Consider the following 20930-nt stretch of genomic DNA (forward strand, 5'->3'; position numbering starts at 1 on the left):
TCCCTGAAACTCTTCACACCTTCCAGTCCACATCAAACCCTGCCCTCTCTGCGGTCAAGCCTGGATCTCCCAGCAAGATCTAAGCTTCCTCAAGACCCACGACAAGCTGTGCCTGCTTTCTTCAGCCATTTTTCCGATCTGGCCATTATACCGCAGGGCTCTAGGTTTGTAAGATTCTTGACAGCAAGGATTTATCTCAAGCATCAGAAGACACATCTATTATAACAGCGTCAGAAGTCTGTCTACATAGTAATTGTTAAATTTAAGCAGTGCATACACACTCATGTGAGTTGACTTTGTATGTGTAAAGCATAGGTGAGTGGTTAAAAAGAAATGTTTGCAAAAGAAAAAATCGAATGACATCTTTTAAACGGGTTGTATAGGTAAAGAGAAATCATTAAGTCCATTCAAGACATAAGCACCTGCCCTTGCTCAGAGGTCAGTTCTGAGAGAGTGAAGGATCGACGCCTTGTGCATCCACCAGCTCACACGGCGACGCCCTCCTCGACCGCGGCAGCACGAGCCGCACGGCGGCGAGAACAGCCGTAGATGGGACGTAAATCTCCCTTCACCTCGGGACGCTCAATCCAAGAAAGGCACACACAGGAACTGACAGCCTAATTTTATATAATAATTGTGGCAAAATAGACATAACATCAAATTTACCATTTTAACCATTTTTAAGTGTACACTTTCTGTGCATTATTGTGCAACAATGGCCTTATATTTTTAAAAAGCATATTTTTCCTGCATGAAAATAATATATGCTTATTGTAGAAAATAAAAGAAGAAGAAACAAAATCTATTTGTAAACCCATCAGGTAGAAATAAGCTTTGTTTTGCTGTGTATATTATGTCTTCCATCAATTTGCCTTGAATAGATGTAATTTAAAAATTGGACCTTTTATGCCTATGACTTTTAACCTTCTTTTCAATTTTCACAATATATTGCAAACGTTTCTCAAATCAGTGTTTTCTTTTAGTTTTCAAAATTTATTTTGTTGCCAATTTTTCATTATTATAAATAGCTATCTTTGCACACGCCCAGATAATTGCTCTAGAATAAATTTCTGGGTAAAAGTGCAGGCACATTTTTTAAAATGTGATACAGATTACCAAATGTCCTTCAGAAAGGTCACTTCAATTTTCACTTTGAGAAGCTATCTATCTTCGCGATCGCTTGATGGAAAGTTATCATTCTGTTCTGCCTTTGCCAGCTCGATAGGTGACGTGTGACAAATCATCGCGGGTTCAAATAGAGTTTCTCTGACAAAGAGTGAGGATAAACAATTTTTTTCTTATCCTGTCGAATTTCTCCTTGCGTTAATCCTTCATTAAGTCTTCTGTTCCTCACTCATTTCTGCGGTGGCGTCGGCCTGTCCTGCTGTTTGTGACAGTTCTCTGTGCGTGAACAGCACCCACGCGCTCTCAGCCCGCGTGCTGGGAAGGCCTCCACTTTGATTTTCATTTGTGCCTTTTGTATTTTTGATGAAAATGATTTATGTAAATAGTCTGAAAAAACTGTTATTTTACATTTTCTGATTTTTGATTCCCATACTCAAAATCTTTTTCAGAATAAAAAACAAAACACTTATATATCTTCTTAAGAAAAATATGTAATAAAGTAAAAGTGTAATTTTTTCACAAATCCTCAGAAATGGTGTCAGCATTACTCATTGAAAACATTTCCTTTTCCCAGTTTATTTGAGAAATGAGTGTATGACGGAAGTCTTCCAGGCCCGCAGGCGTAACTCTGGCCTTTTCACTTTGCTGTAACCACAGAGTTTGAGCTACTGAAGCTCCTGATATTTTTCTACCACCTTATAATGCAACCCACTCCCCCATTAACACCATCACGGTTACGCAAACCCTCTTATTTTCACAATAAATTCTAGAAAAATTTGGTCTGGGTATAAAACAAACATCTGTTGGAAATTTATTTGGGATTATTATACACGAATTTGGGAAAAACTGACAATTTATAATACTGTATCTTTATCCCTGGGTATGCGATATGTCATTCTCTTTATTCCAGTCCCTCAGTAAATTGTTCAGTTTTCTAAAGTCTGTTAGATTTGAATATTTTTTATTTGAACACCTGTAGTCCCGCTTATTTTTCAGTTGATTCTTTTGGACTTTTGAGAAAAGAAAACATTATCTATAACTAAAGGAAAATGTAAGATCAGCCCTTCCGAATGCCCGCGGGGTGACGGTAGGCAGGTTGCCCAGTCCCTGCTGGAGCTCAGCTCGCTCACTGCGGAGCGGGGCGCGTGTGGTGCTCGGCCCAGGGGTGCCGGGTGTGTTGCAGAAGCTTAGCACAGCACCTCCGACAGTGCACACTGCCAGCACCCAATACATACTCATTCTTCCTACTTACTGGATTGTAAAAAAAATCTTTCTACTCTTAATCCACAGATTTATTTATCATTAAGTATGTATATTGGATTCTTGTGCTTCCAGAATTTATGAAAATTTTGAGATATTAATAGTTTATTTTCATTTTGACCTATTATGTTAAAAATTCACATATTTTATAATACTTAAGTACTCTCATTGAAATCAAAAGATTTTGTACTGGCCACATGATTTATGAATTATACAGCTTGATTTAATTGGATTATTTACATAACATCCACGTGTTTATATTCATATATAAAGCTGTTTAAAGTTTTAGTTTTTGCATTGTATGAGGTATGCCCATCAGAATTTTACTTGTTTATAAAATAGAGGCTTTGAATTGTTTTATAATGTACTTAAAATACATTTTATTACATGAGAGGTATGTAAGTTTTTAGAATTTTTAAAAAGCGCCAAGAGAAATCACCTTCAAGCAACAGCATTTTGAATAATTTTTTGTCTATTTATTTTACATGGATATTATTTAAATTTTTAGGCCAGGCACAGTGGCTTAAGCCTATAACCCTAGCACTCTGGGAGGCTGAAGCAGGAGGATCGCTGAGGTCAGGAGTTCAAAACCAAACTGAGCAACATAGACAGACCTTGTCTCTATAAAAAAAAAAAAAAAAAAAAAAAAGAGGCAGGTGTGGTGGCAGGTGACTGTAGTCCCCCTAGGCTGAGGCAGGGTGATCAGCTGAGCCCAGGAGTTGGAGGCTGCAGTGAGCTATATCGATTACACCACTGCACTCCAGCCCAGGCAACAGTTAGACCCTGTCTCAAAAAAAAATTTAGTGTTCATTAAATCACTTTCAAACTTTAATTTCCAGGAATCTGTATTAAGAAATATTTGAAACGAAGTTTTCAAACATGTAAGTTTTCATTTACAACAAAGTTGAAGGTGTAGCCAACTATACCCAGTGAAATTATGTTTTTATAAATTCAAGTAAAAAGTATACACATTTTCAAACAGAAAAAAGCCACCAAAAAGTCTAATTTAAAAAAGTCTAGAACATAAACGACAAGAAGGACCACAATGAGCCATGATGAAGTCTGAGATGTGAGAAGGAATGTTGAATAAAAACATTTAGTAAATATTTAACTTTAACACTTTAACAAATAGTGTTGCGAAAAGAAAGCATTCATGCAAAAGAATGAATCTGTACCTTTAACTTACACCATTTAAAAAAATTAACAAAGACCCACTCCTAGAAGGAAACACAGGGCAAAGCTTTGTGGCACTGAATGTCGCCACGATTTACTGAATATGACACTAAACCATAGGCAACAAAACTAAAAATAGACAAATAAGATGATATCAAACTTAAAAACTTTTGTGCATCAAAAGACACAATCAACAAAGTGGAAAGGCAATCTACGAAATGGGAGAAAATATTTGCAAATCATCTCTCTGATAAGTGCTCAATAGCCAGAATATATAAAGAACTCTTACCATTCAACAACAACAAAAATATCAAATAACATGATTTAAACATGAGCAAAGGACTTGAATAAACATTTCTCCAGAGATGGTAAGCAAATGGCCAGCAAGCATATGAAAAGATGCCCAACTAACCCTAAACCGTGCTCACTAATAATCAGAAAAATGTAAATCAAAACCACAATGAGATATCACCCACCTCACGCCCAGCAGGATGGCTGTTATCAAAACAGTAGAAAACAACAAGTGTGGTGAGGAAGAAGAGAAATTAAAATCCTTCACACTCCTGGTGAGATTTTAAAACGATGCAACCACTATGAAAAAAAGGTTTGGAGGTTCCTCAAAAAATTAACAATAGAGTTGCCATATGACTGGCAATCCCACTTCCAGGCGAACGTCCGAAAGCACTGAAGCGGGTCTCTGAGAAGTACCTGCCCAGTGCGTCCGTGGCGGCATCATTCACAACAGCCAGGAGGCTGAGGTGGCCCGGATGCCCATCGGCAGGTAAAGGGATAAACAAATATTCCATGCATACGGCGGAATATTACTCAGCTTTATAAAGTGAGAAATTCTGCCGCATCTTACAATCTTGAAGATATCATGTTAAGTGAAATAAGCCAGTCACAAAAGAACGAATACTGCACGATTCTAATTATATGAGACGTCTCAGATTCATAGAAACAGAACGTAGATGATGGTTTCCGGGTGCTGGGGAGGGGACGAAGGGAAGCGGTTGTTTAACGAGTATTGAGTTTCAGTTTTACAAGATGAAAAAGTTCTGGAGACCCGTTCACTGCTGTAACACATTTTGTATGAACATACCTAACACTACTGAGTTGTACTAAAAAGGGTTAAGATGGTAAACTTTATGATTTTTTACCACAATAATTTAGTAAATATTTGTACATCATAAACCAGAAGTTAAGGGCAAAAGATAATAATAATGTCTCATTTGTGTGATAAAAAAAACAGGCATGAACAAAAATATAAAACAATAACATATAAAATGGAGTTAACCTTATATAAATGTTAATATTAGTGTCCCTTTCTAATTATCTGATAGATCAAGCAGACCAAAAAATATATAGAGAATATGTTAACAGCACAATCAAAAAGTCTAGGGCACAGATAGATCTTTGCACTCGGCCACTGCACAAAACACATTTTTAAAGCAAAGACGACTTTTATGGAGTTGGTGACTCCCAAGGCCATGCCAGCCCAGGCTGCCCCCAAGACTGACGTCACACAGACTGCCACACGGCGGAGAAGAGTGAGAAAAGGATGATTGAAAAAATAACCTACATTTACAAAAAAGAAAAACATGTTTCTGAAAAAATATGTGGGTTAAAAAGAAACAATAAAAGAAAAAAATAATTAGAATTGAAAAATAACAAAAATACTACATGTCAAGCTGGTGAAACTCAGGTAGAGTAGTTCTTGGAGGAAGATTACAGCCTAAATGCTTGTATCGAGAAAATAAAAAAGATGTTTGAAACTAATGAGTTAAATTTCCAACTTAAAAAGTAAAAAAAATAAAAACAAAAACAAACAACAAAAAATAAAACCCAGCAGAATGAACCCAAATATTAGAAGGAAGACAATATAACAAAGATACAAAGAATGAAAACAAGTAAGTATTATTCATTGGCCATTTAAAACAATCCAATTTATTTATTAATCATAAATAATATGAAAAATAAAAGAAAAGACGAAATATTTGTTGTTTTCTTCTTATTGGCAACATTTTGGAAAATGGCCTTATCCACAGTTTTTAAGTTATTGGCTTAATGTTCAAAATATTATTTGATGCTCATTTTGGTGTCTAAAGCACCTTTGGTTATAATAAGTTTTTCCCAAATATGAGATAATTGAGCCTTATCTTTTATAATTATTCATCTTCCTGATCTCTTTTCATCTATTTCCCTATTTTAAGTCAATAAAAATTATCAACTCTGTTCATATATTCTATCATATTTTATTTTCATGTTAGTAATTTTATCTTTTATTATTTCTCTCTTTAAATATTCCTGTATTTTATTTTTTTTTCTAACTTCTTTATATGAATGTCTACTCTAGCTCATTAGCTTGAGACTTTTCCTATTGTCCAATGTAAGCACTGAAGTCTGTGAATTTCTAACTACTGCTTTAGTTGCATTTTACAGGCTTGGTATTTAGCATTTTTCTTACATTATATTTGAAAATAGTTTCTAACTTTCCTTATAATTTCTTCTTGTTTGAATTGGACTTTTAGCTGTGTATTTTTTAATCTTAAGATGTGTGGGAATTTTTCTACTTATCTTTAGCCTAATTTCATTGTATCTGAGAATATAAGTTGTATTATTTCAACCCTTCTGTAGCATTTCACAATTTTTAAAAATTGTATTTTTCAACAAATTCCTGGAGCTTGAGCCATTTCCACTACAAATTTTCAGAGCTCTTTAGTCTCTTAATTGAAGAATCACACAAGAATCAGAGACAAAGCGAGCTGTAGCTGAAAGATAGTGAACGTCTGCACTTCCGTGAGACTGAAACAGAACCATGGACGGCGCGAGCTACCTTCTCCCCGGGGGTCACGGAGACTCTCCAGACGCAGTGCGTGTAGGAGGGGTAGCCGTTGGGGAACCCTGGAGAGGAGAGGTTGCCGTTGGAGTCTTGCAGGGTCTCTCCACACACTGCAAGGAAAAAAGATACAAGATCATTCTTTAATTTTCTTATAGGACATGGACATCTCAAATAAACCCTTGAGTTTCTGGTGCCAGACAAGAGTATATGTTTATATTTCACATAAGACTTTTCCTTTCCAGGTAAATTTCTTTTTGTATGTCTCTTACCAGAATTTCAGTATACTTAATGGCATCACAGGGCTACCCTTAAAACGAGATTATAAAATAAATAATCTGCCATCCACAAGGTTCCCCACGGAAGCCATTCCCGTTCATTCCCACGGAGCCAGGAGCCCACTGAAAGCACAACCTCACTCAGGTTCGGGACCCCGATACCCCGGGACGGGGTTCTGTGATCACACGGAACATTCCATCACTGCACTCCATGTGCACTGAGGCTGGGTTTAGCAGTAAATGCCATATCAAGGTTAAAGTATTAAATAATAACTAATACACAGTCCATAAAGGTAGTACCAAAACGTTAAACACAATGAAGATTTTTTTTTAAATAAGAAAAAAAAAAATCCCCTAAAAGATAAAAACATCATGGAAGATTCAAACTTTCCCAAAAAGATGAAGACATTCATTTACTGTTTCTTTTCTGCCTATCATAAGTAGAAACTGCTGGAAAGGCAGTTAGTATATTTTCCTCTGACTAGGCCTGTCTGGTTCCTTGGAGCCGTTCGGCAGCCGTCCGAGACTAGCGGCACCAGGGCCCTGTGCAGCCAGGGCTAGTGGTCGGCACCTTCTGGAACGCGACGCTCCACCCCCCCGCCCCCTGCCCCCCCCCCCCCGCCGTGGCTTTGCAAGGTGTGCTATGCGCCACCTGCACAGAGGCTGCTGGAAACATCCTTAACCTGAGGACGATTCCTCCACTGCAGCCAGTCCCTGCTGCAACCTTCACTCACAACAGGGACGGCCGCTCCCGCCCTCCGCGGAGCCTGCAATCAAAGCTGGGCTGTCCCCGCGTCACAGCCACAGCCACCAGCAGGTGAGCACGTCTCATCAAGCCCTCCATGAATTATAAATGGCTCTGCATACCTTGTGCCAGAGCAAGAAGGATAATGAACTGAAAACATAAAATAGTCTCTAAAAATAGTCTGATATAAATATTTATTCGGACAAATAGACATTATGTTTGCACAACAAAATCGGTTTAAAGTAGGAGTGAGCAATGTGTACGCTGATGAACAGGCCTATAAATGCACTTTAGAACAGAATGAAAATGCTCAAGGTCAAAAATGCAGCATTCAGCACTGTTCTAGGAATCGACTGGGGCACCTGATGGATGTTACACTATCAGTCCAAGAAAAATGAAAGTTTATCAAGATTTCATTAATGCAAACAATGTGCTGCTAAGTGGGATCAGTTTAGATGCTAAATAATGATCTTGAGAATTCAGCTTGTTTCAATGAAAAAACCTAAAATTCACAGGAGTTTATAAATAAATTCTGTAAAGATTTTAAGTTCTGCTAAGCCACAGAGATTGCTGGCGCTGAATTTCCTGAAGTGGATTGAAAACAATTAAATATATTTAATCCACAAACATATGCAAACAATACGGTCCTGATTAAAAAAATAATACTCTCTAAACAAAATAGGAAACAAAACACAACATATAACTTAAATAGAGTTAGTCGGTCCGTAACAGGCTCACACCGCAAGAAGTTGGCACCCCCGTGGGCAAGCTGTGCTCATCGTCTGCGCATTTCTTCCATCAACGCGGCTGTGTCCGGCCACCGGGCCGCTGTGACACGAGAGGTCTTGGCATCATTGCAGGCCATTTGTTGATTTATTATCAGATATAAAAAACAGACTTTATTTTTCAAAGAACCGGAAGAAAATTCACAAGGAAACAACGGCACCCACAGTCTGTCCCTGGACAGCAAAGCATGGGGAGCAGAGCCACGTTCATGGACGGGGCTGCCACTCGCTGTGCCCCACAGGCGAACCTTGACGCGTCACCCCAGTTCCCTCTTCTGCAAAACGCTGTCTACGGAATACACACTTCCTAAGGTGCTTCTGCAGGTCAGAGGTCACGCCCTAGTCGTCGTCCTGACCCCCAGTCCCTCCCCAGCGGGCACGGAGACTCTGCGTGTGGGCGTGAGACTGCGTCTGCCCTCAAAACCGTCTCAGGGATATCCAGGAAAACAAAAGCATAAGGAATTATAAAGAGGCACATCATTGTGATCAACAGTCTAATCAAAAGCACTTTAAAACAAAGCAGAGTTCAGAAGTTAAACTTACAAAAATCTTTATCCTATGACCTATCTCACTTGCAATTATGTAACCACACGCGTAGTCCTCCTCCCGCAGAGACGGCTGAGCCTGCACCGTGCACACACCGTCAGGTTCTGTGCTGCGGGGACTGTCACAGACTCCCGGCCTTCTGATGCCACCACAGTGGGTGGCACATCCACCCACAAGCCTTTTTCCTGCCCAACGTCTATAGCAGCCACCTAAGAGCAAAGGTTGTGAACGTCCCCTTCCCCAGTCTGCAGGGACACAGTCATAATTTTACTAAGGTTAATGGAAACACAGATAGACATACAATAATTTGTATCCAATAAATCTCTAAACAAATAAACTCTAGGGTAAGGGAAGAAATAAAAATATGTCTAATCAACTTAACAGTACCTAATGTAGATTATTCATAAATCCCTGGCCCCTTTAAATTTTTAAATATCATAACACAATTTTGGTTTAAGATGATTTTCAAATAAGGAAATATGGAGAGATAAATTATTGGAGATTTTAAAATGCATTTCTGTGGTGACTGCATAGCCAAGCCCAACAGGTCCCTTAAGAGGAAGCTCCAACATCAACCCCGAGAAGCCTTCATGGAGCAGGGGGCCTGGGTCAGACGCTCCCCCCGCAGACTGCGTCAGCGCCGTCACCGAGTGGAGCCACCTCCTCCCGTGCTGCGGGGCTGCGTGGCCCCTGATGCTGCGTGCCTGTGAGGAGCCCGAGTGTTCCTCCCTGCACCTGTCGCCACCTGCACGCCTGTGCACGGTGCCTCTGCATGTGAACCTGCCTCTTTCATTCATGCAGCAATATTGACTGAGCTCCTGATTTATATCGCCAGATTCCAGACGCCATGAAGCAAAGCCTAACTCCAGCCCTCCCTGAGCTTGTCATTCTAGTGCAGAAAATGTCAAGTGAACCGAAATGATAGAAGTAAGACTCGAAGTCAAAGATGGGATTGACCCCGTGGGAACCCCCTCAAGACCAGGGCGCTGCTAAGCAGGAGGAGCTAACCAGGCAGCAGCTGCGGGGGCCCCAGCTGCAGAACCAGGCGGGGGCAGGTGACGCGGGTTCCAGGGGCTGGGGACAGTGGGGGGAGCCCAGGCTGCAGGGAACATGCCTAGGGGAGAGGCCAAGGGAGGAGACCCGGGACCAGTTCCAAAGGAGACATCTTGGAAAGGAACTTTTGACCTTTATCCTAAAGACACAGGGAGCAAGATTTGCATTTTAAAGGTCACTTGGATGGTGGGCAACAGCTGGAAGCCTGACGGGACGCTCACGCACAGGCTAGAGGCCGGGGAGGCGCGTGAGCAGTGGTGGTGCTTGGACTGGGAAATGCACTGCGGGAATCTGAGACACGGGGAAGGACAAGGAAACAAACCCAGCCAGGGACTGGCCAGGTAGGAGAAGGGAGGGCCACCTGCCCCCAGAGTCCCGGATTAGGCTGCGATGGCTTTTCTAGCACCCAGGGAACGAGGCAGGGAATGCTTGACAGGGAGATGAACAAGCAGATCCATGAATAAACGGGAAAAATGGTTAAATACATTTCTGCATGTTGGCAACATATTAACATTTTAACCAAGAATCATATACATAAAAGCATTTCCAGAAAGGATATCCTATGTGGAATCTCAGAGAATTAGATCAAAAGAGGTAACTATAGTTCAGATAACTGAAAAGAAGCCGTTATACATTTTAAAGATAAATTAAATGAAGTGTTGAAAACAATTTAAAAGTCCCCAGCACTCGGGCTGCATGCTGTTGAGGCTGGCCTGCACCCTGAGCCTCCACATACATGTGCGTCCATGGACACGTGTGTGCCATTGCTTGTGCACCAGCACCGGAAACACGGCCACTTGTGAACAGGCTGCGTGTCCCTGTGTGGTACACATACGCTTCAGAGATTCTAATCCTCAAAACACCCTGTCTTTTTAGATATAAGTTTATTTTATATAATACATTTCTTAATTTTGCTACGTTACTTGCCATAAGTAAGAAGACTTACTGAGAGAGTATTAGGGTTTGTGGTTGGTCTGAGTATTAAGCAGTCACAAGTGACAAGGTCACGGGATTACAGAGAAGAGGTTATACTAAGATTAACGTGGAGGAGAATATATTTAGGAAATGAGAATCACAAGAAAACAGAGGCCCAAAAAGTGAGAGAGAGAGAACAGGTTAACCATGTGTGAAGAGAGACACCCTCCAGCTCACATGCCCTAGAAATCACCTTCTTCACAAGAAAGCTACTAATGGTTGGTTAAAAGGAAGATGAAGAACTGCGACAATGACCTGTCCCCCACGCCCACGTGGACACTGCCTGACGGTATGTGACATCCGCGCGTCACGAGGACAAGCAGGGCTCATCACCAGGAGTCCTCTCCGAGGCCTCAATCCGGAAGGGCTGGGAGCTGGTGGAGGACACGGGGTGGCCGCGTGGCAGCAGTGTCCAGGCACCTGCTCGACCCCCACGCCGGCAGCCCTGCCCTCCCGCCCACGCGCCGTGGGGCTGTGGCCCTGCGGGGGACGAGTGCGTCCCACCAGCGAGTGCCAAGGCTATGCGGGGCCACCTCTCTCCCATGTGACAGTGCCCACGGGGACTTTTCCTGCCTGTCTCTAAAACTAGAGCAAGCAATGGCAACAAGAACAATTCTAAACTAAAAGAAACTTACTCTCATACCATCACCTTCAAAATCTAATTTTGTTTCTCTTTTGAGCTTTTTCATGATGAGTAAGCACTGACTGTACAAGAAGTAACTGCGGTTTCGTATACCAGCCTAACCTATATTTTGGCACATGCAAGGAGGTAAATATGTTATAACAATAGATGACAAGGTATCAGCTATAAAGCCCCATAAAATAATTGTTAATATTTTTAATCCTGTCCATCTTCTGAAACATTTGAGAAAAACATTTTCTGTATCATTTAAGAAAGACCAACAGCATTTGCAGCCTATTAGAAACCTGCCCTCTTGGACTCAGGACTTATCACAGACCATAAAAGCCACAGCCTTGTGATTCTATTACTATATGCTCCACCAGATCAGTATTCCTTCCAAGATTCAACTCTAAGCCACAGCTCTATAAAATGCAGATCCAACAGAGCTTTCAGCATAAACCAAGTAAAAAAGGTGGCAAAAAAGTAGCCAATTATATCATATTGCCTCCATTTACCAGGAATTTCTAACAAAAGACTAAGAAAAACTCCAAGGAGTATGTAGTTTTATGTAACCCCCTCTTCTCTGCAGTAAAACCCAAACCAGCCAGATCTCACTTTATAAATTCTTTCTCTCTTCACGGGTGATTCTCAGGTAAGTCTCCTATCGAGATCTCTGTGCAGTCACGGATCTGTGACATCATCCCATGGGCGGATCTGGAGTTACCGGTAACCGACCGCATCAGGGCGGTTTCACGTCACTGGGCCTGTGACAAGCACATTCATGGCAATGTCCTCGTCCTTATCCAGACAGACTGACAGTGCCCCTCATTTAAGGAACAAAGAGCCTTAAACATAGGACCATATGCCGGGCGCAAAGCTAACTACTTCAAAAGGAGAGAGGAAGAGGCACACACAGCATATATGTACATAAACTAAAATACACACACACACACACACCTTACTCCACATAATTCATAAGCTGTAATACAGTGAATGTTTTCATACTGTTTTAGAAATAAAAAAACATCTTTCTCACAGATCATAGAGCTTTCATGAATGTGGTTTTACAGCATTAAACAAAATGTATACTTTAATTATTTCTGTAGTTCAAGTAGGAAAACGGCCCATTTGTGTACTTTACACAATTACAATCTCAAGTAGAAACTATACTTCCAATTATCTTCCTATCAGTAACAGAAATATTTTAGAGTCTCAGGCTGAAAATTTAATTACAGTATCGTATGCTTATTTTTTTGTTTTTACTGACTTTTCTGTAATTCAGTGTGCAAATGCATCTTCAATGTGCTTTGTAAGTGTAATGTGCACATACATACATATAGAGAGACCATCAAATGGTTTTATATACAAAGTGTCCACTTCTTTAGCTGTTATTAATGACGTAATCTTTTCCTTCTTAAAAGTTAAAAAGTACATGTCCAATGTTGCTAGAAATTAATCAAGGATCATTCATGTTCCTTTTCCTATGGAAATTTGAATTTTAAAAAATTAAAGCAGTATCACACAGACGTGTATTTTATGTATAGATAATGTTTAAAGGCATTTAGATAAATGTGAATCAACTTAAGTAAATACCCATGAAGTAAATAAATTGATGAATATTAAGGAGAACTATCTTTAAATACATGAAAAAATTAGATGGGCAGATTGCTAGATATAGATACGTTTATATACAAAAGAAAACATTTGAAAGCTTACCTGCAATATCGAATCATTAAGATGTAAAAGGTTTTAAACACAGCTTTAAATTTCAAAAATCTCAACTGCCCTTCTAAAAACTTAATAAGAAAACTAACCATTACAATAAAATTGAAAAAAAAACATAATATGTTAGATTTTTCCTTTGCAAACCTGATATAAATGGTGAGGAAACCCCTTCTCTCAGCAAAAATTTGAACAAAATTCAAAGTGAGGATGGTTAATGGTGGCAAAAATATAGTTAGGTAATTTGACAGAATGAACAACATCTGATAGCATAACAAAGTGACTATAATCAACAACAAGTTAGCATATACTTTAAAGTAACTAAAACAGTGGAATCGGAAATGTCCCTAACAGAAGAAAACGATAAATGCCTGAGGTGACGGACACCCCAGTTACCCTGACATGATTAATTCACGCTGCACGCCTGCATCAGAACAGCACATGTGCCTTGTAAACACACACGACCATTATGTGCCCATAACTAAAAATTAAAAAATAAAAGAAATTTGAACAAACTCCATCTGGTTGAATAAAAAAATAAATACCACCACCCATACCGAATCATGAACTTCGTAGCTATCAACCAACTCACTTTTTCTTGCTTGTACTTGAGTCCTTATCTGTTGAACAAAAGGTTCTATACCATGAGGCAACAAGCACATATTAAAGTTTTGCGAAGGAATCAGCTAGCTCTCTACTATATCCTAAAGGGAAAGTTTCCTGGACTGACACCAGAAGTCATAATAAACTTAATTAATACAAGAACTCCCCAACAATTTGATATATAAATAAGCTTTAAACAATTATCTATGTAAAACTTCAGTGATTAATATACCTATTATATCCCTGATTTTCTGCAGAAGTTATTAGAATAGCAGCCAATTTTATATTTATTTTTCCATCTGTAACCTTAAATATCTAGAAAAATATTTTCAGAAATGAATTCTACCAGTAAGTATTGGGTAACAGGAAGTTTCCTTGGACAAGTAATTTGGGAAAAGCTATGTTAAGCAAAATAAAACATGTTTCTTTGATGTAGGATATTTCAAAGATTGTGAGTATACAGGAGGTGCTTAGAGTCTACAGTATTTCCAGTTTACAACAGAGAATCTTTTCTTTCCTGTACCATTAAGGCATAGTGTTCCCTTGGAACATTCTTATTAAGTCCTTTGATTAATCTTGTTTTCACAATTTTATTTAGTAGCAAAACATACAACAGCTCACTTGCAACATGGTTAGGACGTTGTTTTGCAACACAGTTATAAATTCCTACTGATAAAATTTTAATTCATATACCATTAATGATGCTACCTGCAAGAAAAGATCATTCAGGATCCAATTCTGAAGTTTATTTTTTATTTTATTTTATTTTTTTTGAGACAGAGTTTCGCTCTGTTGCCCAGGCTAGAGTGAGTGCCGTGGCGTCAGCCTAGCTCACAGCAACCTCAAACTCCTGGGCTCAAGCGATCCTCCTGCCTCAGCCTCCCGAGTAGCTGGGACTACAGGCATGCGCCACCATGCCCGGCTAATTTTTTCTATATATATATATTTTTTTTTAGCTGTCCAAATCATTTGTTTCTATTTTTAGTAGAGACGGGGTCTCGCTCTTGCTCAGGCTGGTCTCGAACTCCTGACCTTGAACAATCCACCCGCCTCGGCCTCCAGAGTGCTAGGATTACAGGCGTGAGCCACTGCGCCCGGCCCAATTCTGAAGTTTAAATAGAGGATAGATATTCTTTTTATTTTGGCAAAGAAACTTAGCATTTGGCTATGAAATCATACGACTACTTAATAACTACCAGACGGTCATTGCATTTTGCCCTTTTACTCATTAAATTAAAAGAAGTAGAGCATACTGTCCTTGTGCTTCAAACTCGATTCCTAGCAACTTGTTTTGACTGTAGCAAAGGGCGCTCAGAGCTCTCTCCCACCTCGCCTTACGACTGCCGACGTGGACCTGTCCCTGCACCTGCCAGCAGGGAGTGAGCCCAGAGAACCGCCCAGCCCAGCGAATCGCGGCGTATGCGTCTGGAAGAGCACAGTCAAGAACGATCGCGCGTCTGTCTGCGCGGTGCAATACCTGGACATCTATACAGCTTTCTTGCCTGTGCAATGTCTCCTTTGCTTAAACGCGTCCGCTGGCCGATGGCTGGGCGGATGCCGTTGTCATCGCGGGAGGGGAGGATGGTGTCCAGAAACATCCCCCTGAAAAAAACAGAAGCAAACCGCACCCGGTCACTACATTAAAACTCACGTGTTCCTTATGAATATACGGTTATTGTTTTCAAACTCAAGTCAATTAACGGGGAAATATACCAGTGTGAGCTTAAAGCACTGTGTCAGGCTTTCAAAACACTTTCATCAAATTAGAAAAAAAAAAAAAAAGTGTATGTTAAATGAGTGCCTAACAAAGTCAACCATGACACTCACTTTTTCCTTAGAAATGTAAATTGTATGTTTTAAGAAATATGGAACACTTTATACTCCCCCACAAAGTACACCGTGATTTTTATCTCGTTCTACCAAGCAGATCTTGGAATCCCTTAGATTACCAGGTTGTAAGACAATTATTCCTCATAGAGGTCTATTTTATTAACAGCAACCTATAACAAATAATTTTGAGGTTACTGAAATTTTAAGAATCAAATGAAATATACATAAGTCAATTTTTTAAACTACTAATTTAACCTAAGTATTCTTAGAAATCCAAGTATTACAGCATATGTTATGACAACAAAGAAAAACAGAATGCAAAAATTTAGACAGAAGAGTATAAAGCAAATATGTTTTCTTAAATATATATATATATATAAATTTTTCAATGTTTCATGTCAAAATCAATAAACAAAAAAACTTGATCAATGTCCTAATAATTCTAAGCTATAAATATGGAGTTGTTTTGGACTCAAGATTGTGGTAGAAGACATGCTAATTTTCCCTATTAATAATGTGCGTGACCTAAAATTCTGAATACAGTGCACTAAAGACACACTGATTTCGCGACGCATAACAAACATTTACGGCTCTAAGTACCGAGCTTCAAAGTTGAACGGACAGGGAGGCCATCCCAAAAGCTTGTGAAGTATGGAATGTGTACACGTAGCTTTTCAAAAAAAGAAAAAACAAAAGGAGGTTTTTATAAAAATAGTTTAAATTAAGTAATGAAATTGAAAAATATATTTTAAATTAAGACGAATGATGGAGCACTCCTTTCCAAAATTTATAAATAATATGTTGCACTGAAGCGGCAGATCAAAAGAACAGCACCTTCAGCTCCACTTACTCTTCCCATCAGGAGACGTTTGCTACGCGCTGTTCTAGCTACAGCAGTGAATAAACAACAGAAATCCCTCCCTTTGCGATTCTAACATCCCGCTGTGGGAGAAAGACATCAGACTAGAGACTGATAACTGGGTAATGACAGGTAACACGGAGGAAGGTAAAGGTGGGAAGATGAGTGTCGAGTGTGCAGTGATGGTATCTTATAAATAGATCAAAGGAAAACGCACTCAGAAGTTGACATTTTAGTCAAACCCGAAGGGAGTGAAGCTCAGAGAAACAAGGGTAGCTGGAGTACAGAGCTACCAGACAGAAAGGACAAGAAATAAAACAGCTCGGAGCTGAGAAGGACCCGTAATGTGCTTGGGCACCAGCCAGAGAATTTAACCTTCCCCGGAGGACAAGGGCTCATCTGCAGGGAAATGGCAAACTGACGAGTGCTGCGATCTGTGAGTGGTGTCAGACTCCCCCACTTCTCCGGGAGGGGAAGGATTGTGGTCTCGAGATGCCACCAACTCAGACAGGGAGACCAGAGCTCAGTAAAGCCAGATCTGAGCATCTACAGAGCTCCTACGTACACTGCCTGAGATGAGGGCAGAGAAGACGAATTTGCACATATTTAACAAGATGCAACGCCAGGCAGGCCAATGCGATTGAAAGGGAAACTGAGTCATAAAGTAGCATTGAGAAAAGCCACTCCTCAACAATGCCCCATGAATCAACAGACACATTAAGTAGGTAAACTCAAATTAATTATTACATTTCTGTAGTACTTCGGTACTAACAAAGTATTCACTATTTTCTATTTCTATTTCTAAAAACAAATGTGTGGCATATGAGACTTTTTGTTTTTTTTTTTTTATAGCTTTCAAAAGAGATTCAACTTAAAAAGGTCAATAACATCTTAAAGGGGATATATTCAATTTCGGACAACAGAATGATGAATTTTCTTTCTCTCTGCCTACTAAGGCAACCTCTCTTCCATTGCAAGGGAGTCAGTCGCTCATTCTTTTCTCCTTTCTTTGTGGTCAGCAAGGTACCATCCTCTTCCTCACGGCCTGGGGATTCAGCAACGCAGGCCCTAGGACCTCCTCAGGGAGGCGCTAGAGGACAGAACATGTTACGGTCCACTTACCAATCTCCATCCTGCATTGGTTTTAACTGTGTTTAAAGAAGCAAACTAGCTACGCTTTTTAAGAAAATTTGTAAAGTTTTACAGCTCTTTTTTTAATGAAAAGTGAGCATCCCTCAGTTCAAAGGCATCTACTTTACAAAATATTCATGCCTGTAAAGGCCCCGTAGATCCAGCCCTATTCTTGCCATAAGTGATTCCCTAAATATACTGATGGCTCACAATCATGAGAACAACTGGAATTTTTGCAGACTCTGTGGGCTCAGAACAATAAAAACTAAAAAAACCTTCAAATACCTATATTAACAGAATGAAGGACAAAAACCATAGGATCATCTCAGTTGATGCAGAAAAAGCATCTAACAGATTCAACACCCTCTCATGATAAACACTCAGCAAACCAGTAATGGAAGGAAACTGCATTGAGGTAATAAAGACCGTGTATGAAAATCCCACAGCTAACATCACACTGAATGATGAAAAACTGAAACGTTTTCTTCTCAGACCAAAAGCAAGGTGAGGATGTCCACTCTCACCACTCCCACGCAACATAGCACTGAAGTGCTGGCCAGAGCAATGAGGCAAGAAAAAGAAATAAAAGGCATCCAAATTGGAAAGGAACAAGTAAAACTATCTCTGTTCACAGGTGACTTGATCTTATACACAGAAAACCCTAAAGATGCCACACACACAAAAAAACTCTGTTAGAACCAGTAAATGAATTCAGCAAAGTTGCAGGATATAAAATCAACATGTAAAACTCAGCTGTATTTCTATGCATTTACAACAAACAATTTAAAAAGGAAATTAATGCCACTTATGATAGCATCAGAAAGAATAAAATACGTGAAATAAAGCAGGTGAAAAACTTACAAAACTGAAAACTAAAAAACATTGCTGAAAGAAATTAGACATGAAAGGAAAGATTCCTTCGACTGATACTGTTAAGATGCTAACACTACCCAAAGTGATCTACAGATTTAATGTAATCCCTATCAAAATCCCAGCAGCATTTTTTACATAAATAGAAATATTTATCTTAAAAATTGTATCTAATCTCAAGAGGTAACAAATAGCCAAAACAATTTTGAAAAAGAAGAACAATGTTGGAAAATCCACACTCCAACTTTGGAGGACTGATTTCAAAACACATTACAGAGCAACAGTAATAAAAACAGTGTGGTTCTGGCATAAAGACAGACTTACAGACCAGGAAAATAAGATGGAGAGGACAGAAAAACTGTCTTTGACAAGGGTGCCAAGACCCCTCAATGAGGAAAGGATAGTCTTCAACAAATGATGCTGGGAAAATGGATATCCACATGCAAGAGAATAAACTTGAATGCTTTTCTTACAACACTGAAAAAATTAACATAAAATAGATTAAATATCTAAACATAAGACCCAAAACTATAACACTCCTAGAATAAAACACAAAGGAAAAGCTTCATGGCATTGAATGTGACCATGAATTCTTGGATATGACACCAAAAGCACAGGCAATGAAACCAAAAACAGACAAACAGGATGACTTTGAAGATAAAAACTTTCTGTGCATCAAAGGACACAACAGCATGGAAAAGCAGCCTATGGAATGGCAGAAATATCTGCAAATCATGTATCAGATAAGTGGTTAATCAGCAAAATACATAAAGAACTTCTACAACTCAAGAACAAAAAAAATCAAATAACTTGATTAAAAGATGGGCACAGGACTCGAATAAGCACTGCTACAAAGACGATATAGAAATGTCCACTGAGCATATGAAAAGAGGATTGCTAATCATGAGAGAAATGTAAATCAAAACCACAGTGAGATACCACCTCACACCCAGGAGGATGGCTACTATCAAAACAACAGAAAAAAACAAGTATGATAAGGAGGTGGAGAAAAAATTGGAACTCTCGTGCATTTCTGACAGAATTCTAAAATGGTGCAACCACTATGGAAAAGAGCATGGAGGTTCTTCAAAAAATTAACAATAGAATTGCCATATGACCAGCAATCCCACTGCCAGGTGCACGTCTGAAAGAACTGAAGCGGGTCTTCTGAGAGGTAACTGCACAGCGTGTTCACAGCAGCATCATTCACAACAGCCGGGAGGTGGGAGCAACCCGGATGTCCGTTGGCAGATGAAGGGATAAAGAAAGGTAGTGTGTGCATACGGTGGAATATTATCCATCTTTACTAAGTGCTAAGCGGAATGAGCCAGTCACTAAACAACAAACACTGCATGATTTCAATTATATGAAATATCTCAGATTCATGGACACAGAGCGCAACGGTGACTGCCAGGGGCTGGAGGAAGGGGGGAGAGGGGAAGTTATTATTTATTGGGTACAGAGTTTCAGTTTTGCAAGATGAAAAAGTTCTGGAGGTCTGTTTCACAGTAATGTCAATATGCTTAACAGGACTGAACCACGCTCTTAAAAATAATTAGGATGGTGAGTTTTATGGTATATGTTTTTTCCACAATTAACAAAAAGAAACTTCAAGTACTTTGGGCAGAGGGGATGAGAATTGTGCCAAAAGTTTCATTTCCTGAAAGCAATCATTTCAATATGAGTTTAAGAAAAGCAGCTTCTTTAAAGGTGTAAAAAATCTTTAAAAAATCTGAACTGGAGCAATCAGACTACTACATAGGATCCCTTGTGCTGCAGAAATGCAAATGTATTTATGAAAAATGAACAGAATAGTTTTGAACAAGACAGAGTAACAGGTCGAGACTGGCCGGCGAGCAGCCCACAGGCAGGTGTCGGGAGACAGAGTCTCAGCAGCAAGACCACTTGGTTTGTGGGGAAATCAGCAATTTAACACATAAAAGAGCATTGAATAAGGAGGAAATAGGTATTTAAAACTTCAGTAAAGATCTACCACCTATGAAGGACAGAAAGAATAAATTCTCCAGGCCTCCTCTGTCCCGGAGAACCAGAACCCAGGCTAGTCCTGAGTGACGTGGTCCCGCAGCGAGAGGGGCGTTGGTGGAACAGGAGCCCAGCCCCCTTCGCTGCATGTTTCTACGGAAACCTCAATTCCATGCACTGACCTCAAAATAAAATTTCATAACTCTTTATGATTAATTCCAGGCCAAATTTATGGGTGTATTTCTACTGAACCTTAAATTCAATTATGGGAACAATAAGCATTAGGATAGTTACTATATTTGAACACATACACATATATATAATATGCCTTAGAAGAGAATAATTTTTTAAATGGAGTGAACACTGAAGTTTTCTAATAATAAAGTTTGCTTTTGGAAAAAGGGAAATTTTAAAATGTGTCCTAGTATGAACAGCTCATGTGCACATCCTACTCTACTTTTTACTAAGAATTGTTTATAAAAACACGAAAATAAACTTGATTTTTCCCCTTCAAAGTAGATATTAATGAACTGT

The 20930-nt window shown here is 39.5% G+C and overlaps 1 protein-coding gene across 1 annotated transcript in view; it reads right to left on the reverse strand.

Annotated features, from left to right (window-relative positions):
- TLL1 (tolloid like 1) overlaps positions 1 to 20930 on the reverse strand; it is a 92562-nt gene that overhangs the window by 47985 nt on the left and 23647 nt on the right. Inside the window, exons 9-10 of the mRNA XM_045552648.1 lie at positions 15201 to 15325; positions 6392 to 6507 (exon numbers count right to left, since the gene is read on the reverse strand). Of these exons, the coding sequence (XP_045408604.1) occupies positions 6392 to 6507; positions 15201 to 15325 (241 nt within the window). The remainder of the gene's footprint in view (positions 1 to 6391; positions 6508 to 15200; positions 15326 to 20930) is intronic.

This window comes from Lemur catta, chromosome 5 (assembly GCF_020740605.2).
Source record: "Lemur catta isolate mLemCat1 chromosome 5, mLemCat1.pri, whole genome shotgun sequence".
NCBI lineage: Eukaryota > Metazoa > Chordata > Mammalia > Primates > Lemuridae > Lemur > Lemur catta.